The 21,696-nt window shown below is 47.4% G+C and overlaps 1 protein-coding gene across 4 annotated transcripts in view; it reads right to left on the reverse strand.

The window, feature by feature from the left end:
- LOC137561744 (uncharacterized) overlaps positions 1-21,696 on the reverse strand; it is a 71,269-nt gene that overhangs the window by 18,608 nt on the left and 30,965 nt on the right. For 3 of the 4 annotated variants that reach the window (XM_068273089.1, XM_068273091.1, XM_068273090.1), the window contains exons 8-12: positions 18,104-18,224; positions 16,340-16,425; positions 14,206-14,348; positions 10,586-10,645; positions 1,747-1,813 (exon numbers count right to left, since the gene is read on the reverse strand). In XM_068273089.1, the coding sequence (XP_068129190.1) occupies positions 1,747-1,813; positions 10,586-10,645; positions 14,206-14,348; positions 16,340-16,425; positions 18,104-18,224 (477 nt within the window). The remainder of the gene's footprint in view (positions 1-1,746; positions 1,814-10,585; positions 10,646-14,205; positions 14,349-16,339; positions 16,426-18,103; positions 18,225-21,696) is intronic. The other variant, XM_068273092.1, reaches the window with a different exon arrangement.

A 21,696-nucleotide genomic window follows, 5' to 3' on the forward strand; every position in this document is an offset into this window, starting at 1 on the left:
CTGGGACATGGCAGTTTTCAGCCAAGACACCTCAAAAAAAATTACACAGCAATTGTGTTTTGGGTTAAATATAGGTGGTATCAGTGGCCTGTGGCACCCTGGCGGTGGGAGCTGCACAGGCAGCAGGAGCAGGGCAATGCAGGTGTAACGTGTGCCAGGAGCATGCCGGACGTGGCACTTGGCACGTGTCATGTGCCACTTGGCACGTGCCAAGTGCCACTTGACACATGCCAAGTGCCATGTGACACATGCCAAGTGCCTGTCAGACAGCAGAAGAGAAGACACTAGTGCACACTAACTGTCACACTGGCACTGCTCACAGCACAGCAGTTCTGTAGTAAGCTAACACAGTAGTACTACTACTCTAACAACTACTAGCACTAACTGCAGTACTACAGTACTAACTACACAATAACACAGTAATCCTATCCCCTAATCCCTAACCTATACTGTAGCTAGCTAAGGCTAATAGCTGGCCAGCAGGCAGCAGCTGGCCTGGTCTTTGCACAGCACACACACAGACACATAGCAGCTGCTTGCAGCACACATTCTGATTGTCACACAATGACATCAAGCTAATTAACGATTTGACAATAGTGTAGTGATAATGAAGGGGTTAATCACTGAACAGCCTTAGGTTTATAGGTGCGTACACACGCACTACCAGCGGCAACGACAGGTCCGCCGAACCCTTCCGCTGGGCGGTCTTTAGCCGACAGTAGTGCGTGTGTACGCACTGTCGGCGGACTGATAAGACTGTTTATGAACGATCCGCTGACCGGCTAGAGATGTGATGTGGGTATGACTGGATATATATAGTGGGGGTGTGGCTAGAGGTGTGATGTGGGTATGACAGATGTGGTGTAAGTGTGGCTAGAGGAGTGATGTGGGTATGACAGGAGATATGGTGGGGTGTGGCTAGAGGTGTGATGTGGGTATGGCTGGAGATATGGTGCGGGTGCAGCTGGAGGTGTGATGTTTGGTATGACGGGAGATATGGTGGGGGTGTGGCTAGAGGTGTGATGTGGGTATGACAGGAGATATGGTGGGGGTGTGGCTACAGGTGTGATGTTGGTATGACAGGAGATATGGTAGGTATGGCTAGAGGTGTGATGTTGGTATGACAGGAGATATGGTGGGGGTGTGGCTAGAGGTGTGATGTTGGTATGACAGGAGATATGGTGGGTGTGTGGCTAGAGGTGTGACATTGGAATGACTGGATATATAAAGTGGGGGTGTGGCTAGAGGAGTGATGTTGGTATGACAAAAGATATGGCGAGTGTGTGGCTAGAGGAGTGATGTGGGTTTGGCTGGAGATATGGTGGAGGTGTGGCTAGAGGTGTGATGCGGGTATGACTGGAGATATGATGGGGGCGTGGCTAGAGGAGTGATGTGGGTATGGCTGGAGATATGGTGGGGTGTGGCTAGAGGTGTGATGCAGGTATGGTTGGAACTGTGGTAATGCATCATCGTACCACCTTGCGATCAGTCCAATTTGTCCAAAATCTAATTGAGAATCGATTGAATCACTGCACCTGCTAGCGTTGTATCATGTAATCTTGTACAAAGCCATGAGACCATCTATCCCATATTGCTCGAACCCCCACCCTCTCAACAACGTATCACAATTTCTGATCCATTATCTACTGATCAATTTCAGACAGTTTATCGTTTAGATACATTGCGGGCAGATTTAATGAAAGAGAAAATATTGACCCATCTTTAGTCACCTTTACCAATTCTTACCTGCCAGATTTCTGCCCACACCACCAAACGACTGGTGGACTTGTCCAGGATTGGTCTGTCCCCCGAACTGCAAGAACCAATCCCAAATATTAACTACACAGAAGAATACTATAAAAAGAATAAATGTTGTTATAAATATGTTAGAACGGCTCCAAGTTTTCCCATGATGGCTTCATACAGTTATAATCCATGGTTAATTTTGTAGCACTGCAGAAATCTGAAGTCTGCCTATTATTACTGACTAGCTGTCTGTTGTCTGTGTCTGAGGCAGGATTACTCACACATGTGTGATCGGTTATCTGCACATCACACCTGATCAACGCTTTCTACAAATCGCCCACTTCCTTCCTCTTACATCACTGATTATAACGATACAATTTGCCGAATGATTATTTACGGATGACTCATAGTAGTATGAACGCTCAGAAATTATCGTTTGTGAACAGTAATTGAAAAAAAATCTCCTAACCAATCCGATTATTTTATTTATTTATTTAAAGGGACCCTGACCTCAAAAAAATAAAAAAAATTGGTACTCACCTGGGGCTTTCTCCAGCCCACCGTAGGTCGGTTAAATCGCGCATGCGCAGAACTGTCACGCCGGCCACCATGACGACGCGCATCAGCCGGTGTAATGACGAAGAGCGTCCCGGTTCAGGAAGTGGGAGCTCGACACCCGGCCTGGGTGTCGGCGGTGCGGTATGCGGCGGAGGGACCGGGAGAGGAGCCAGGACCACGCCGGGAGACCTCCCGACCTACGGTGGGCTGGAGAAAGCCCCAGGCAAGGACCAATTTTGTTTATATTTAGAGCTCGGAGTCCCTTGAAGTATAACACTGACATATTACGCAGCGCTGTACAGAGTATATTATCTTGTCACTAACTGTCCTTCAGAGGAGCTCACAATCTAATCCCTGCCACAGTCATATGTCTATGTATGTATGTATGTATGTATGTATAATAGTCTAGGGCCAATTTTAGGGGGAAGCCAATTAACTTATGTGTATGTTTTTAGGATGTGGGAGGAAAATCGGAGTGCCCGGAGGAAACCCACAAAGACACTGGGAGAACATACAGACTCCTTGCAGATGTTGACCTGGCTGAGATTCGAACCGGGGACCCAGCAATGCAAGGCGAGAGCGCTAACCACTACGCCACCGTGCTGTCCAGATTAAATAAATTGATCCGATTTTTGGATTGATCTCGTCAATCTTATCAGATTGTTTAGGATTTTTTTGTCCAATTGTGGTTCCAAATGATCATTTCCGATCGTTCATACAAAGAGCGTAAATCATCGTTCAGCAAACTGTATCATTAGCGGCCACCTGAAGGTTTTGGTGTATAATAATAGGGTATATACTGTATCATATAAATCTGGAAACTACAGACATGTAGTAATGATTCTCCTAAAGATGGCCACTAATGATACAATTTGCAGAGTGATCGTTTACGAACGATTAGTCATATAAACGATCGGAAATAATTGTTTGGGACCATTAATGGACAACAATCTGATCAGATTCATAGGATAGATCTGAAAATCGGATAGGTTTCATTAATCTGATCAAGTCGGTTTGGAGATTTGTGTCCATTAGTGGTCCCAAACGATCATTTCGAATCGTTTATAAGAAGAATTGTTTGTAAACATTCGTTTGGCAAATAGTATCACTAGGGGCCACCTTAACAAACTTATTGGCCTCATCCAAAATGCGTGTAAATATCATTCATTTACCCACCCAAGTAAAAGTTGACTAGTTTACTTTATCGAGTATAAGATCGAGTGTTCCCTGGTCGGTAATTGACTAGGGGATATTGGCAGCTTTATCACTTTGCATCGATCATTTTAATGGACCACTATTGTGAAAAAAGTAGGCAGTTAAAAAAATCTGACAGAACCGACAGGTTTGGGGCCAGTCCATCTCCTCATGGGGGATTCTCATGGTTTTCTTTGTTTTCAACAGCATTTCCTGAACAGCAGTTGTCTAAGGGCCCGTTTCCACTAGAAGCGGTGCCATGTGGCTACATAGCCGCATCGCACCGCGGGTGTCCTGAAACACATGCACGGCAATGGAATGGTTTCCATTCCATGCATGTTGTGCGGAGCGGTGAGGAGCGATCCGAGAATCTGCACCATGCTACAGATTCTCGCACGGCCGCATCCACCCGCAGCCACGTCCCATCGGGAGGTAGCCGCATTTGCATCGCTATCCAAGTGGAAATGGGCCTTAACTGACAAAAAAAGTGTGCAAGTGAGTAGGGAGGCTGGCTGGTATCTTACTATTTGCAGGGCCGGTTTAAGCAACAATGGGGCCCCAGGGCAAAATAAGCCTGGGGGGCCCCCCCAACATATACCCCGGAACAAAAATCGGCATTAGGGGACCTTTTTTGCAGCTGGTATAGTCAGGGTGTGAAGTCCCAATCGGTCGGAGCTCCACATTCTGGCTATCCCAGCCTGCATGGGGGACAAGGGGTTAAAAAGTTTCAAGAGGAGGGACCCCACATAATTTTTTTTTTTAAATTCCCACACTCTAAACATAAAAAAAAATGGGAAAATAGGAAAAAATGCCAGGGATCTTCATACAGCCATATTGCGGCTGTATAGCGATCCCTGGCCAAAGCGCTGTGGCTGCGTATAGACCCCCTGGAAACCCCATCAGGAAATGTATTGCTCTTTCGTTTGATGCATGTAAAATTACACTACCGTTAGGTTTGCTACTAAAAGTGACATTTACCGCATTTAAAAGTATACTTTTTTCCTTTGAAACTTTAAAATCGATTTTCTCAAAAACTATAAGGTCTTTTTGAAAAATTGTTTTTTCCTCTTATTCCTAATGATCTCCTTAACATAACCTGCAAATTTAGGGTTTCTAGCATTTAAGGTGGATTTGCTATTAACCATTAAAGCCGGCAGGTTTTTAAATGTGTATTTTTTTTTTCCTTTGAAACTTTAAAATCGATTTTCTCAAAAACTATAAGGCCGATTTGAAAAAATTTTTTTTCCTCTTGTAGCTACTAGGGGCCCCTACAAGCTCTGGGGCCCTGGGGCAGCTGCCTCCTTTGCCTTAATGGTAGCGCCGGCCCTGACTATTTGGGCAGTTAAACTGCTGTTCAGGAAATGCTGATTAAAACAAAGAAAACCCTGAGAATCCCCCATGAGGAGATGGACTAGTCCAAAACCTGTCGGTTTTGTCAGATTTTTTAACTGCCTACTTTTTTCAATCGCATCTCTTGGCTGCCCATACACCATTCACAATCACTTTCAGCATGAAATCCCTCCGAAATAGGCCTTGTGACACTCTCCGTTGACTGGCCGATGTCCCTCCCAAATGTTAATGTGCCCCCCCCCCCCCCCCTCCCAGTGCCCATGCATAGAAATCTCACCTGGTCCAGCTGCTGCGACTGTCCAGATGCGCCACTGTCACACCACGTGGTTGCTGCATATATCACATGGCGTGTGTGACATCATACACACGCGCCAAACAACAGAGTAACAGTGAATGAGACTGGGAGCAGCTGGAGCAGGTGAGATTTGAATACAAAAGCAAGAGGTGTACATTAATATTTGGGGGGACAGCAGCCGGGGGTTCCATCACGTTCGCTGTTAGTCACGATTTAAAAATTATAGATTAGGATGGTTGATCGGGCCGCAGACTCGCTAGATGTATGGCTACCTCAAAGCAAACCTGAACTGAAAATTAAAAGTCAAAATAAACATATACAGGTCATACTTACCTCTAGTGTGGTCTACTTATCAATCTCTTTATCCTCTCCTGCGTCCTGTTTGTCCAATGTGATCAATGAAATTATCCAACCTCCATTTTAAAAATGGCCATTACCCCACTGTTAAACTTGAGCTATAGGGAAACATGGACATTATCTTGCTCATCAGTTGTCCTTTCAGTTATAACTGACAGCAACTGATATATAACTGACAACTGATATATAATTAACAACTGATATATTTCAGTTCTGACAAAATGTTGTCAGAACTGGAAGGATACATTATTAGAAGAAAATGATGAGCTTGTGAGAGGAAGTGAGAGTGAGGTAAGTATGTAGAATTCATTTGCAGGTACATCATGAGTTTATTTTAAATTATTTTACTTGGGTCAGGTTCACTTTAAGAACAGATGGGGATGTTCCAGAACAGGAGGTCATATGAGGTCACAAAGTGCCCTGAGGAGGAGTCATTTTTACTTTATAATTCCACATCTCAGGACACATTGTAAAATGATGCTTTGCAGCAGTAGCGTAGTCTGATAATTGTGCCCTCTTTGTATCTCTCCCTTATGCTTCTCACCATTGTTCAGCACAGCGTGGTTAATAGGTGACCTATTTTTACACAGAGGAATATGGGAAATGTGTTTTTCAGTGCTTTTTGGTTGAGGAGTTTTCAGCAAGAGGCAGATTACACAACCCCGGGCCAAATGAATGCAACAATCTGACGTTCACTTAATAGCTGTAAATCCACCGTCAGAGTTGAAGGACATTAGCACTATCCAGGAGCGCCACGGGGAGGCTTCCCAATGCCCCCTTTTTATACAACTGGGGGGACCGCGGGGTCCCAGGCTCTCTCACTGCCTGGGAACCACAGCGGCACCCCGGAGGGGGAGGCTGGGTGGTGCAGACGACCCCCCCAAGCGTGGCCAGCGCCGAGGAGAGCCGTCCGCACCCGCCTCCCAATACTAAAAACAGGCACTTACCTTAATGTCCATTGCGTTCTGCTTCATGCGCATTAACTTGGGGGCACCACATGAGAAAGGAGTGAAGCATGGGTCACCCGAGCTTTAGAGCTCAGGGCTGGCTCACATACAACAATCCGGGGGGGGGGGGGGGGGGGGACAAGCGCAGACAACTCACTCCAGGGCTCACACCACCGGAGCAAGCCATCCACCACCTGCCTCCAAAGGATACAAACTGCAAAAAATGCTTTCCATGAGAAAATTAATGCGCATGTAGCAGAACACAATGGACGTTAGGGTAAGTGCCTGTTTTTAATATTGGGAGGTGGTTGCGGACGGCTCTCCCTGGCGTTGGCCACGCTGGGGGGGGGTCGGCTGCGCCACCCAGCCTCCCCCTCCAGGGTGCCACTGTGGTTCCCAGGCAGTGAGAGAGCCTGGGACCCCGCGGTCCCCCCGGTTGTATAAAAAGGGGGGCATTGGGAATCCTCCCCGTGGCGCTCCTGGATAGTGCTAATGTAGCATGAACTTATTCCCGCAGGGTGACCGCTTTGCAGTATTGGTTTTTTGACCCTGCATAGTTTGGCATGCGAAAGCAAATGCATACTTGCATGAGCATTGCCTCATGAATAGCCAATTAGGCCAGATTTGGAAAGCCAGACTTGCTAGGGTTAAACTTGGTGTTTGAGCACGCATACATTTTCTCATGGAAAGCCTAAAGGTGGGTACACACATCAGATAAAAGTCTTTTGAAAATGAAAGATCACAGACCAATGTTACCCCCTTCCATGTAGTATGAGAGCCATACCTACACAGTCTATTCTATTGAGCTGAACTCCCCATCAGATAAAATTTTTTGCAAGATGCTGTACATATGCAACGGATCAGTATCTGCAAAAGATCAGTTCCTGCAAAAAAATCAGTTTCTGCAAAATGCATTCATAGTCTATGATATCTGCAGATCTCATGCTGGGCATACACGGTATGTTTTCTACCATGTAATCGAGCCGCTGATGGCTCAATTGATAATTTCCGACGTGTCCGATACCCCGCCGGATTGATTCTGCGCTCGATACCGGCGGGCAGGACAAAAGAAGAAACGAGTGGAAAATAAGAAAGCGCTCGCGGGGACGAGCGGGAATCGAGCCAGCGGCTCGATTACACGGTAGAAAACGTACCATGTATGCCCAGCATAATACACCCCTTGTTTGACGGACATTTATCTGCAGATCAGACAATCATCTGCAGATCCAAAGATCCATCCTGGTTGATCTGATCTGCAGATGATTGTCCGTTAAACAAGGTGTGTATGAGATCTGCAGATATAGACTATGAATGTATTTTGTAGGTACTGCTCTTTTGCAGGAACAGATCTTTTGAATGTGTACAGCATCTTTGTGTGCATCATCTTGCAAAGATTTCTATCTGATGCGGAGTTCAGCTCAATAGAATAGACGGTGTAGGTATGGCTCTCATACTACATGAAGGGGGTAAAATTGGTCTGTGATCTTTGATTTTCCAAAGACTTTTATCTGATGTGTGTACCCACCTTTATTATTCTTGCTTCAAGGTTGAGGCACGTACTCTATTAGATAGATAGAAGATGCGGCGTATGCTACGACGCGGGTCGGCTAGTATCTGATAATGCAAATGTCCCTGCACTTTCTGTCACTTTAAATGCATCAAGATGCTCTACCTGCCGCCACTTCTAAAGGTGCGTACACACATGCGACTATAGTCGTTTGTAACGATCGTTCCCCGATCTTTACCAACGACGATCGTTACAAAAAACGAACCAACGACTATTAAGGCAAACGACGAACGAGCCAAATCGCTACAAAAGAAAGTTCTGTCTCAGGGGATTTTTACCAACGACGATCGTTTGCAAAAGTAGTACATCGTTGGAAACGGTCGTTCGTACTAGGCTTGACATGCGCATTTCGCTATTTCTCCATGAAACTTCTCATTTTTATGCGCAGGTGCAATAGTTGCTTTACGTGATGTAACGTTCGTTCTAACGATGATCGTTACACACCTTTTAAAACTAACTTTACTTAGGTCGTTCTTTCATCAATTAAAAGTTCGTTCGTCGTTCTCAACGAACGATCGTTGTCGCATGTGTGTACGTAGCATAAGACAGGTGCTCTTTGTCAAGGTGCACTTAGCAGTCATGCATGCTGAGACACTTGGTTTTGGGCCTTGCAATATCGGATAATGCAAAAGTCTCTGCACGTGCTGTCGCTTTAAATATATCAGGACGCTCTACCTGCCGCCACTTCTAAGACAGGTGCTTTTTGTCAAGATGCACTTAGTGGTCATGCATGCTGAGACACTCGGTTTTGGGCCTTGCAAAGGGATGGAGGAGGTTGATTTCATTTTTATATAAATCAGTTCCTGTATTGTTGTTCTGGACAGTAATGTCTACCCTGATCAGAATCAGAATCATGTTTATTTCAACGAGAGTTGTACCCGGAATTGATTTTGGCACAAAACAGGGTCGGTGATGGTACAGTAGCAGAAAGGTGCGTTTAGAGTAAAAAAAAAAAAAACATACAGTGCATACAGATACATACAGCAGTAGGTGTATACAGTAGGTGCAGTGCATATACATAAAATAAAAAGCATAGATAGTGAGATACAGAAGGAGGACCCAGGAGAAGGACCAGAGGGGTAATCCGCTGCCATCCAGGCACTCAAAACGCTTCTTCAGCGATATTTTGAATCAGATGCCCTGCGGTCTATTCTGGGAAAAAGAGATAGAGGAGAGGAAAAGGAGAGAGAGAGAGAGAGGGGGAAGATAGAGAGCAGTGAGTCCCCTATAGCAATGCCCAGCGGCACCCATGAGTCCGCAGCAGCAGTCGCGCAGTCCATAGCAGCAGTCCATAGCAAAAGCCGTGGGCAGCCCCACCAACCACCGTAGGAGCAGGATTGGGTAGGGCAGAAAAAGCAGCAGACCACAGCAGAGATGCGGGGCAGTCCACTACCACATCCATGAACAGTCCATGCCCCCATGTTCCAGGCAGAGAGAGAGGCTGCATCAGCAGTAGCACTTTTTACAGTTTCAGTGACTGCCGGTCCCCCTATATGGAGTTGGACAGAGAGGAGCAGGCCAGTGATGGTTTTGCCTGACCTGCGGTGCAGCAGCCAGCTTGGGTGATCCAGTGGTGGCTAGGTGGAGATGGGGATCCCGGGAGCCAGGTGTCGTAGCCTCTTTTGGGGTGTGTTGCCGTGCAGGGGGACCTGGCATCAGAGGTGTAGCAGCGGCAGGTCGGCGAGAGCAGGAGCCTGGACTACATGCCAGAAAGGCTGTGCGGGAGATGGCCATCCATAGGGAGAGAGTCTGTGGTGGTTAGAGCAGGCAGCAGAGATCCGGGGGGGGGGGGGGAGGGGAAATCGGCAGCACTAACCTCCCTGGCCCAATCGGTGGAACGCTCTGTGCAGCGCCAGCTCCCAGACCTCCTTTGCGGGAGTGACTCGTGGGTGCCTTGCTCGCAGCGTCCTGTCTCCCAGGCAGCGGCGTCTTGTCTCCCTGCGGTGGTGTGCATACACGTGATGAGGAAACCACGTGGACGCTGAGATCGGGCTGGCGTTCTTCCTCCAGCCGCGACAGCCTTTTGGCCGGTGGTGTCCTCCCGACCTCCCCAGAGCGGCCGCGGTGGAGCGGCCCTGCGTGTGGTCCATGCGGCTAGCTCCACGTGGGGGATGGCAGCGGCGATGCGATGGCGGCGATCCGGGTGGTCCAGGACCCGGAGCATAGCGTGCCCAGGCTCCCCAGGACGAGGAGAGCAGGGGGAACTCCCCTGACCTCCAGCGCAGGTGAGCCACAAAGGGAAGGGGGGAAAAGAGTTAGGAGAGCCGGAGCCCTGCGTGCCGAGGCGTCCTACTCAGGCGCCATCTTGAAAGAGCAGAGTGCTCTGTACACGCCGATAGGCAGGCACCCAGTATAACAAGTTAGAACTCCTTACTGAAGAAAAACATGCAGAGATAAATCATACACCACCATTAGTTAAAGCAGCCTACTCAGAACAGAGAGGAACAAAAAGAGAATACAGGAAGTCACAATACCATAGAGATCATTGCAGCACTCTACAGTGACATCTTGTGGTTGCTTTACTATACTACAGTTTGGGTGCTTCTGTTGCTACTGCCAACATTTCCATACCTCCATTTTGTCTTGAGCTGCCTTGGCAATGAAGTCCACATTAATACCGCCAATTACCACCTGCAAGAAACAGAATTACTGGATTACTGGATTTCTGAAAAGACCACCTGGGCTGCGACCAGGGTGCAATGTTCCACGTGGCAGGAGGGAAACAGAAGAAAAAGACTGCAAATGAAAGAGGAAGGCTGCACATGGAAGAGGGAGGCTGCACACAAAACTGAGGCTACTGCTTCTTCATACTGAAGGCTTCTTTGGTCCTTGAATTATGGGTACCTGGAGTTGGAGGTTTCATAAACTGAGGAGTCGGGAGTTGAATGATTTTTGTACCATTCCACAGTCCTGGTAAGTATTAGACTAAGGAGTCAGAGTCAAGGAGTCGGAGCAATTTTGGGTACCTGGAGTCGGAGTCGGTGGTTTCACCCCCTTGGCGTATGGACTATGCTAAAAACACTGGTAGAGGCGCCCTTGATGGTTTACTATTGTGAATGATATTATAGATAAGTAGTGTAATATTTTACCTTCTCAGAAGAACTAACCATTGGTTAATGGAAAAAAAGGTATATTTATTATTGCACTATCGACAACGCGTTTCACAGGTCTTGGCCTGCTTCTTCAGGTCAATACAAGTGCCTGAGAGGTTTTTGGTCATTAAACGTGAGCGGCTAAAATTCTTTTAGAAAAAAAATAAACTTTTTCCATTAACCACTTCGCATTCAGTCGTTTTCACTTTATGCATCCGAGCAATTTTCACCTCCCATTCATTAGCCTATAACTTTATCACTACTTATCACAATGAACTGATCAATATCTTGTTATTTCCGCCACCAATTAGGCTTTCTTTGGGTGGTACATTTTGCTAAGAGCCACTTTACTGTAAATGCATTTTAACAGGAAGAATAAGAAAAAAAAAACGGAAAAAATTCATTATTTCTCAGTTTTCGGCCGTTATAGTTTTAAAATAATACATGTCTCCATAATTAAAACCCACGTATTGTATTTGTCTATTTGTCCCGGTTATTACACCGTTTAAATTATGTCCCTATCACAATGTATGGCGACAATATTTTATTTGGAAATAAAAGTGCATTTTTTTCCGTTTTGCATTCATCCCTATTTACAAGCTTATAATTTAAAAAAAAAAAATAGAAATATTTCATCTTTACATTGATATGTTAAAAAGATTAGACCCTTAGGTCATTTTTAAATGTAAATATATGATTATTTTTATATTTTTTTACATTTAGGTGTAGTTTTACTTTGCCATGAGTTTGTTTACGTGACGTCACTCTAAGCGTAACATACGCTTAGAGGGACGCTAGAGCCAGAAAAAGCGAAGCTTCCGAGAGAAGCTGGCGCTTTTTCTGCAGGGGAGAGGAATCAGTGATCGGGCACCATAGCCCGATTCACTGATTGCCTGGCTAACGAACCGCGATCGGCCGCGGGAGCGCACATGGCCTCCTGGTCGTAACTTTTACGTTCAGGAAGGTTAATTGGTTAACTAATGGTTTGCTCTTCTGAGAAGGTAAGATATCACACTTCTCATCTATAAAATCATTCACAATAGTATAAGACAAATGGCGCCTCCACCAGTGTTTTTAGCATACTTCACACTGAAGGGCGTCTGACGGCTGTACATGGAAAATGTGGGGCTGCAGTAGATGCCAGAGAGAGGAGTGTCTGTATATGGAACTGTAGGTCACATGGAAGGGCATGATAAGATATCTGGCTAGGGGCGGGTCCTAACTGCACGTACTGTAAATATGTCATGGGAGAATTAGAGAGGGCGGTCACACTACTGGATTCATTCTGGAAGTTGAATTACTTGTCATGCTGATTCTATAGCTATGACAATTCCTGGGTTAATTGCCTAGAACAGTGATCTGCAAACTTGTCTCTCCAGCTGTTAAGGAACTACAAGTCCCACAATGCATTTGCCTTTATGAATCATGACTGTGACTGTCAGGCTCCTGCAATGCATTGTGGGACTTGTAGTTCCTTAACAGCTGGAGAGCCAAATTTGCAGAACACTGGCCTAGAATAAAGCCTGGTACTTGCATCCAATTTTAGTTGGCCAATGATTGTCTAATTTACCAGTTTTATGTAGATAGTGCTGCCGGGTATCTCCCAGTTACCTGTGCGGGGTGGGCGAGGGGGTCAAGCTTACCTGTCTGACGTCTTCTTCGTCAGTCCCTCAGCGACGCCCACGATGCGCTCCACGCGCGTCACGTGATTACAAACACTTCCTCCTTCAACCTGGAAGGAGGAAGTGTTTGTAATCACGTGACCGCCACTGGGAGCGCATCGTGGGAGGCGCCGAGGGACGGACGAAGAAGACATCAGACAGGTAAGATTGACCCCCCCGCCCAGGCCGCACAGGTTTACTGGGAGATATCCGGATAGAACTATCCGGATGTCTCCCGGTTCCGGATTTGAGCAGCACTGTATGTAGAGCTTACCTACACACAGGGCCAGTGCACACCAAAAATCTGTAGCAGATCCGCAAAACGCTAGAGATTTTTGAAGCAGATTTCAGAGCGATTCTAGGCATGTTTAGCGAGGTTTTTTAAACATGTCTAGCGTTTTTTGGAGGGTTTTTGTGTAGCAGATTTCATATATTGTTACAGAAAAGCGGTCACTGAACAACTACTGTAAAAAAAAGCCTGGAAAGCCGTTCTGATCTAGCGTTTTTCAGAGCGGTTTTCCACTTTCCTATACTTTAACATTGAGGCAGAAATGCCTCAGAAATCTAAAAAATGCTGCAGCCCCCAAGTTTGCGTTTGTGGGAAAAACGAACCGCCCTGGTGTGCACCAGCCCATTGCAAAACATTACCCAAGCAGTTTTCACACAGCTAGCGTTTTTAAAAACGCTCCAGAACCGCTCTGGTGTGCACCAGCCCACACTGTTCATAGTATTCAAAATCTGGTGGCCCTAAATATAATAAAATATGTTGCTTTCTAAGTAGATGTAGACAGTCACATACTCACACCCCGTAGTGATGTAGCGGTCTTTCTTAAAGCACACCTGACCCGAGGCAAAGCTTCCCAGAATAGCCACATAAATATGTTCATGCTGGATCCACAAAGTTCTGTGCATCGTCCATTCCTCTTTTCGTTCCCCCTCCTTGAAAAATCTCACTTTTCGCTAGTCATGTTTTCTAACTGGAAGAGGCGGGCTTACTGTGATCACCCTCCCATTCCCTTCTCTTCCCCGCCCTATTTATGGGAGGGGTGATAGGAGGGAACATTGCCACAAGCCTTCCCCTTCCTGTCTGAGAATTTCAAAATCTGATTTTTCAAGGAGTGATTACAAGGACCGTGGGGACCGAAGAGAGGGAGGGACTACTGACAGAGGAGAGGTGTGCTTTAAAATGAAATAAATATGGTAGCCTCCATATCCCTCTCGCTTGTCGCTTAAGTTGTCCTTTCAATTCTGTACTGCATTAGCATAAGCCACACCCACCGCCTCCCATGTGGCAATTTTCAGGGGCGTGAGGTCTGGTTTAGGAAACACTGAAGATCTTCCATTTCATGTTAAACAAAGAAAATGTTCAAAGTACTTATTGACAGCCTCACTCTTACAGAAGTCATGTCTACAAGCACATTTTACATGAATGTCTCACCGGCCTGGAATCCAGGTTCCCCTCCTGCTGTCTCTCTTGGCGACGGAGTTCTTTCCGGATGCCCCCTTTAGGATTTCTTATCTTGCTGAGAGCCACAGCAATGCGACTTCCAACCTTAGCATTATTCTTTACAAGGGCAATGTCTTGACAAAGGATAAGGAATTATTAATACATTATTCAGGGCTGGTTTAAACCACACGGAGGCCCTGGAGCAAAAGTAGCTTGGCGGCCTCTAACCCCCCCCATCAAAGTCCGGTCCCGCACCGCAGGACCCATCCAGATGGCCTCTCCCTATCTGGTACTTGTGGCCCCCTGCATGTTTGGTAGTTCATCCCGATCTCCGTCTTCAGCCCAGTTGCCTGTGTCTTTTCCATCCGGCGCATGTTATGTTTAATGATGTGTCAGCTTAGAGAAGAGGCAGGCAGTGTAGCAGAGGCTGATGGAGATTCATGGCAGACGGAGATAGGGACGGAGCCGCTGCTGAGACAAGTGAGATATTTCAAGGCATCTGAACTACTGAACATGTGGGGGCCATGGGGGGCAGTCAGCGGGAGGCCACCTGAGGGATCTGGCAGCGCGGAGGCCCCTATAGTGGACTTTTATGGGGATGGGCAGTTAGGGGGAGGCCTCCTGGGGGGTCTGGCAGCATGGGGAGCGGTCAGGGCCTTTGGGCAATTGCCCCTTTGCCTCAATGGCAGCGCCGGCCCTGGCATTATTTTCAATCAGTCAGGAGAGACTGAAAAACTGGAATTGAGAAATGAAAGATACACATCATTGCAGCCAGGTCAATATAATACAAAATGGCAAACATTTGTTCACTTTACTTACTTTGTTTTTTGGGTGTATAAAACAGAGCCGTCACATAGTGTTACCAGGGCCGGATTTAAGCCAAGGCCACATAGGCCATGGTCTAGGGCACCACGGGATCAAGGGCGGGTTGGCAGCAGGCTATACTGGGGTGGGGGGGGGGGGGGGGAGTCGCGATGACCTGGCTGCCTATACTGGAGGGAGGGGAGTCATCAGGATACCTATATTAGAGGTGTGTGTGTGTGTGTGTACGGGGGGGGGGGGGGGTAAGGGTCACCTAGCTGCCTATATTAGAGGGAAGGGTCAACAGGCTACTTATACTGCTGAAGGGGGGAGGCTGCTGACAGTGGCCTTGGGTGGCAAAGACTACAAATCCAGCCCTGAGTGTTACCAATGGAAACTGGTAGACAAAGCTGCCTGTCAATGCATTACTGAAGGTGGGAAAGGGACAAAGTCCTCCAGCACACAAGAGAGAGAGATGCTCAAGTGCTGCCCCACCCTTCCCACCTCTCTGCTTGCTCAGGTACTGGGTGCCATTACTCAATCACTTGGTTACAGGGATATAAAATAGCATAACTTAACAATATCCCCTAGTGACCCTGCCTTCGCAGGAAGAGGCGAGGGGGGGGGGGGGGGGTATTGGGGGCATTGGTTAACCTTTTAAAGAGACTCTGAAGCCAATTAAAAAACAGGTTTTTACCTTTTATTTAGCTTAAGCATGTTGGTCCCTGCTAAAACGCCGCTATCCCACGGCAGAACGAGGGGTTTAAACCCCCCCAAATCACAGGGCAAAATTCACGACTTTCTTGGTCATGGATTTTGCTGCCCAGGGAGGCAGAGCTTTGAGCTGCAGCTCTGCCTCCATGCGCGTCAATCTGCCCACGGATCTCCGCCACTCCCCTGCCCCCCTCAGTAAAGGAAGATTGAGAGGGGCGGGGAGAGGTGGCAATTAGCCGGGATTGATTGCGACGAGAGGCAGAGCTACTGACCTAAGCTCTGCCTCAATCAGGAAGCGCTCCCTGCAATTAGACCAGGGGATTTGGGGGTTATAAACTCCTTTGCCCACCCAGACTGATCAATCATTTAGATTTTGCGATCGGGCTGCCACGTTGGGACATTGACCAGTGGAGAATTTGATCACAGTGATCTGATCTGTGGATAAGTGTATGGGCACCTTTACAATGAAAGAGATGGATTTCTCGTGATGAGAATTACTGCGGTGCGGGTACAGAACCTGGCTTGTGATTGGAGCTCTGACAGTCTGTTGTTTGGAGCGGAGTTACTGAGTTCATGAAGACTTAAAACAAAAAGTCTGGATAAGGGATACTGGATTCCAGCGACTTCCCTGCAGTCAGCTCATTCACTCTCCGGAGGACGAATGGGGTTACCTCTTTACCCATGATGGCTTGCAGCCTGAGCAATACATCGTTTACAAAAAGAATTAGAATGGAAAAAAAGAATTAAAACAAAAACCAACATTTCAAGTAAGGGTGGCTGTCAACAAAGGAATCCTATGGAATTACTCACACTGCAGGGATTGCGGCACGTTTGCGAATCGATTTCCACCAATTGCAAACGTGCTACATGCAAGATTTGCCTGGCGATTACGTTGCAATTCTCATTCACTGGACTGAAAATCACTAAATGCAATTGCCCCCCCCCCCCCCCCCCAATAACACTGAATACCGCAAAGCAAAATTGCGATAACAATTGCTAGGAGACTGTAATCGCAGTCTCCCGAGTCTGAATGGGGCCTAACGGGGCTAACCCTAATACTTCAGTGCTTGGAGGGATACTGAATGATTAAAGGGAATCTGAAGTGAGAGGTATATGGAGGCTGCCATATTTATTTCTTTTTAAACAATACCAGTTGCCTGGCAGTCCTGCTGATCCTCTGCCTGTAATGCTACGTACACACGATACAATTTTGACAGATTTACTGTCAGATTGATTATTTCCAACAGGTCCGATCTGAAGATCAGCAGGGCTGCCAGGCAACTGGTATTGTTTAAAAGGGAATAAATATGGCAGCCTCCATATTCCTCTCATTTCAGGTTGCCTTTAAACCACTGAAAGACTTACTCCACTTCTTTAGGACTCCACTGGTGACATGACTGAAGCGGAGTTCCCAGGTCTGCTACCTGCTGCGGCTGCAATGGCTGAATTTATGTTTTATAGTATGGAGAATGACACAGAACGAGCAGCAACACCCCAAGATGGGCAGGAAAAGTGACACAGCTGTGGGCTGACATGAACTTTAGCGAAATGAGATGAAAAAAGATTGATATTCGCCATGTAATTTGTTCATATTGTTTGAGGCACATTTAGCCTGCACTTGTGCATCATCATCTTTCCTACTGGTAGACATGACAAAACTATGCAGCACCAACTGCCATCATCTATAACCACACCCCCTAACAATGCGATGGTCCTCAAACTAAGGCCTGCGGGCCGAATGTGGCCCCCTGAGGCTATTTTACCGGCCCCCCTCACAGAAAATGTATTACTTATAGATGTGGTCCACATTAAATATTGGTGGTCCACATATAGAATAGCAGTGCTGGCACCACCCATCCACATGGAAGCCAGAAAGCAGTCCTTCGCTGGTTTCCAATCAAATTCCACATCAGGTGACACTGCTGTCCAATTGGACTGCAGGTTGACACCTGCGTATGCTTCACTGTCTGGCCCGCAAAGACTTCTACATCATCTTATGTATATTCCGCCCCCCAGCAGTCTGAAGTATGTTGACCCCGCCCTCGACCCAAAACGTTTGGGGACCCCTGGGCTAAAAGGTTGTTTTTTTTTATAGATATACATTTGCACAGAGGGAGATACTGGTTGCTTGGCAGTTGGAAATAGCTGTAATTTCCCACAACGCAACGAGGTTCACAGACAGGAAACTGTCAGGACCTGTGGGAGGGGTTTCACCACAATATTAGCCACACAGACCCCACTGATGATCTATTTGAGAAAAGGTAAAGATTTCTTGTGGGAAAGGGAGTATCAGCTATTAATTGGGATGAAGATCAATCCTTGGTTACAGTCCCTCTTTAATAGAACTCTGAAGGGCAAGCAGGGCAGCACTGACCTGGCTTCTGTCAGCGCTTGCTGGATGGCCTCTTCTATCATCTTCCCAGACGCAGCATGTTCAGGAGGGATGGGAACAGCGATGAGGATGCCACTGCCCAGTCTCAGCTCCAGAGAAGCAGCTAAGAGGAAAGAGAGAAACTTTATACACAGTCTGCTGGCAATGTGGCATAAGGTGAGGAGAAGAAAGATTTTCCATTTCCAGGTGTGCAGTTCATTGAAGGTTTCCTGGGTCTCCACCACCCAGAATACACACAGGCTGCATATTTGTTGGCTACTGATCATCATGGCAGCACGGTGGCGTAGTGGTTAGCGCTCTCGCCTTGCAGCGCTGGGTCCCCGGTTCGAATCCCAGCCAGGCCAACATCTGTATGTTCTCCCCTTGTTTGTGTGGGTTTCCTCCGGGCACTCTGCTTTCCTCCCACATCCCCAAAACATACAGATAAGTTAATTGGCTTCCCCCTAAATTGGCCCTAGGCTATGATACATACACTGTACGACGCTGCGTAATATGTCGGCGCTATATACAGAAATAAATAATACATTAAATAAATGTCTTTAGTGAGCTATCCAACAGGGCAGGGACGGACTGACAACTCATGGGGCCCCCGGGCAATAGGAGATTATGGGGCCCCCATACCAGTGTTCCCACCTTTCACATTATATTTTTACAGACTAAGATATAATAACTTACTGACAACAGTAAATACGTTATATTGTGATATGTTATAGTGATAAAAACCCCTGCGCCGCGTGTAGCGCGCCAAAAAATGGGTGTGGTCACGCAACAGAATGTGGGCGTGGTCATGGGTGGGGCAAAATATACATGACCTTAGCAGTGGTGTAAAAGGTCTGCCGGGGAAGTTTGAACTCTGCCATAGTGTTTCCCCCCAAAATACATGTAATCTGACAGCATTTCACCAAAAATCCATGCAATTTGGCAGAGGTTCCTCCAAAATACAGATAATATGGCAGTCGTTCCCCCAAAATAGACGTTATCTGGCAGCAGCGGTTCCCCCAAATACACATAATTTGGCAGCGGCTCCCCAAAATATGCGTAATCTGGCATCACCAAAAATACATGTAGCAGCAGTGGTTCCCCCAAAATACACAGAATCTGGAAGCAGCAGTTCCCCCATTATACACAATCTGGCAGCGGTTCCCCAAAAATACACATAATCTGGCAGCTGTTTCTCAAAATACACTTAATCTGGCAGCAGCAGTTCCCCAAAAATAATCTGGCAGCAGTTCCCCCAAAATAGGTGCCCCCAGTATAGGTAACCAGGTCAAAAGGTATCCCCAGTGGAAGTAACCAGGTCTATAGGTTTTCCTAGTGCAGGTATCCAGGTCTATAGGTGTCCCCAGTATAAGTAGCCTAGTCTACAGGTGTCCCCAGAATAGATAACCAGGTCTATAGATGTCCCCATTTAAGATAGCCAGGTCTATAGATGTCCCCATTTAAGATAGCCAGGTCTATAGGTGTCCCCAGTATAGGTAGCCAGGTCTACAGGTGTCTCCAGAATAGGTAGCCAGGCCTATAGGTGTCCCCAGTACAGATAGCCAGGTCTATAGGTGTCCCCAGTACAGATAGCCAGGTCTATAGGTGTCTCCTGTATAGATAGCCAGGTCTTTAGGTGTCCCCAGTATATATAGCCAGGTGTATAGGTGTCCCCAGTATAGCCACCTACATCGGTGTTGGTGTTAAGCATAGGTACAGGTATAGACCTGGATGTATATACTGGGGACACCTATACAGGTGTCCCCAGTATATACATCCAGGTCTATAGGTGCTCCCAGTATATACAGCCAGGTCTATAGGTGCCCCCAGTATATGTAGCTAGGTCTATAAGTGCCCAGAGTATATGTTGTCAGGTGTATAAGTGCCCCCAGTATATGCAGCCAGGTGTATAGGTCTCCCCAGTATATGCAGCCAGGTGTATAGGTGTCCCCAGTATAGCCAGGGCTATAGGTGCCCCCAGTATATGTAGCTAGGTCTATAAGTGCCCCCAGTATATGTAGTCAGGTGTATAAGTGCCCCCAGTATAATCAGCCAGGTGTATAGGTCTCCCCAGTATGTGCAGCCAGGTGTATAGGTCTCCCCAGTATAGCCAGGTCTATAGGTGCCCTCAGTATATGTAGCTAGGTCTATAAGTGCCCCCAGTATATGCAGCCAGGCTTGTAGGTGTCTCCAGGAGGGGAGACAGCCAGTGAAGGAGGGCCATGGGCATAGCAGCGGAGAAGGGGGGGAAGCCCCCCCCCCTTCCCTCACCTTGGGGCCCCCCTTCCTGGCTCTCCCCTCCAGAATCTGAAAAGTGTCTCACAGCGGGCAGCGGCTGACAGCGGGCGGAGACTTAGCGCTGTACAGCCACCGGAGGGAGCGCTGATCTGTGTGCCACTAGTCTGGGCTTCTCAAGCCCAGACTAGTGGCACACAGATCAGCGCTCCCTCCGGTGGCTGTACAGCGCTAAGTCTCCGCCCGCTGTCAGCCGCTGCTCGCTGTGCGAGTCCGACACTTTACAGATTCTGGAGGGACGAGCCAGGAAGGGGGGCCCCAAGGTGAGGGAAGGGGGGGGGGGCTTCCCCCCCTTCTCCGCTGCTATGCCCATCGCCCTCCTTCACTGGCTGTCTCCCCTCCTGCTCAGGGTTCTCTGGCGGGCCCCCCCCCCCCCTGACCACGGGCCCTCGGTCCGTGCCCGAGTGCCCTAATGGTCAGTCTGCCCCTGCAACAGGGTGATAAAGCTGCTGTACCACAGTATTATCTCCCATAATTCCCTTCTGAAATGGTGCAGCAGTTCTCAGGGGCATACATTTAAAAATAGCACCAATTAATGTAATATTACTTACTGTTACTGTACCTATGCTTAACACCAATACCGATTCCCTCCCACCCCCCAATGCCAGGTAAGTATAACACCTGAGACTTCTTTGGGATCAGGTACACTTTAATCCAGTCAATATTTGGGAGTCATTTTTTCTTTTCAATGCTTCAGCAGGCAAGCACAGTGTCTAGACTAGATCAAAATGCACAGTGCTCAGTATGCAGGGATGTGCATGCAATAATCACACAACAGCTTGCACAGGAAGCATAGGTCCCACCAGTTATTGCAGTTACAGCACTTATAGAGTGCCCACATGTGCAGCCTGGATCATACTGTAGCGCTGCAGCCATGCACAAGCAAGTCACAGATGACAGGAAATCCCCTCAGTAATCAGGCAGCAGCTTGTACATGAAGCATAGGTCTCACCTATGCAGGTACAGTACTGATAGTGTGCTCCTCTGTCCACATTTCTATGCAGCCTGGCTGATGCTATAGGGTTGCAGCTATGCACAAGCAAGTCACAGATCACAGGCAGTTATCTGGCAGCAGGCCAGCAGCTTATACTGGAAGCATAGGTGTCACCAGCTGGTGTATTTGAGGTACAGTAATCCCTGCAGGCCCAGAGTAGTGTGCAGATAGTGACCAGGCTAACCCATCACGGCTCATGGGTCTCTGACTGACGTATAACGCATGCACCCGCCCACTTTCCATTATAGCCGGGTACAGAGTACCGCAGGGGCCAAAAAGCAGGTTTGCTATAACAGAAATTCTATTA

This window comes from Hyperolius riggenbachi, chromosome 3, assembly GCF_040937935.1.
Source record: "Hyperolius riggenbachi isolate aHypRig1 chromosome 3, aHypRig1.pri, whole genome shotgun sequence".
Taxonomy (NCBI): Eukaryota; Metazoa; Chordata; class Amphibia; order Anura; family Hyperoliidae; genus Hyperolius; species Hyperolius riggenbachi.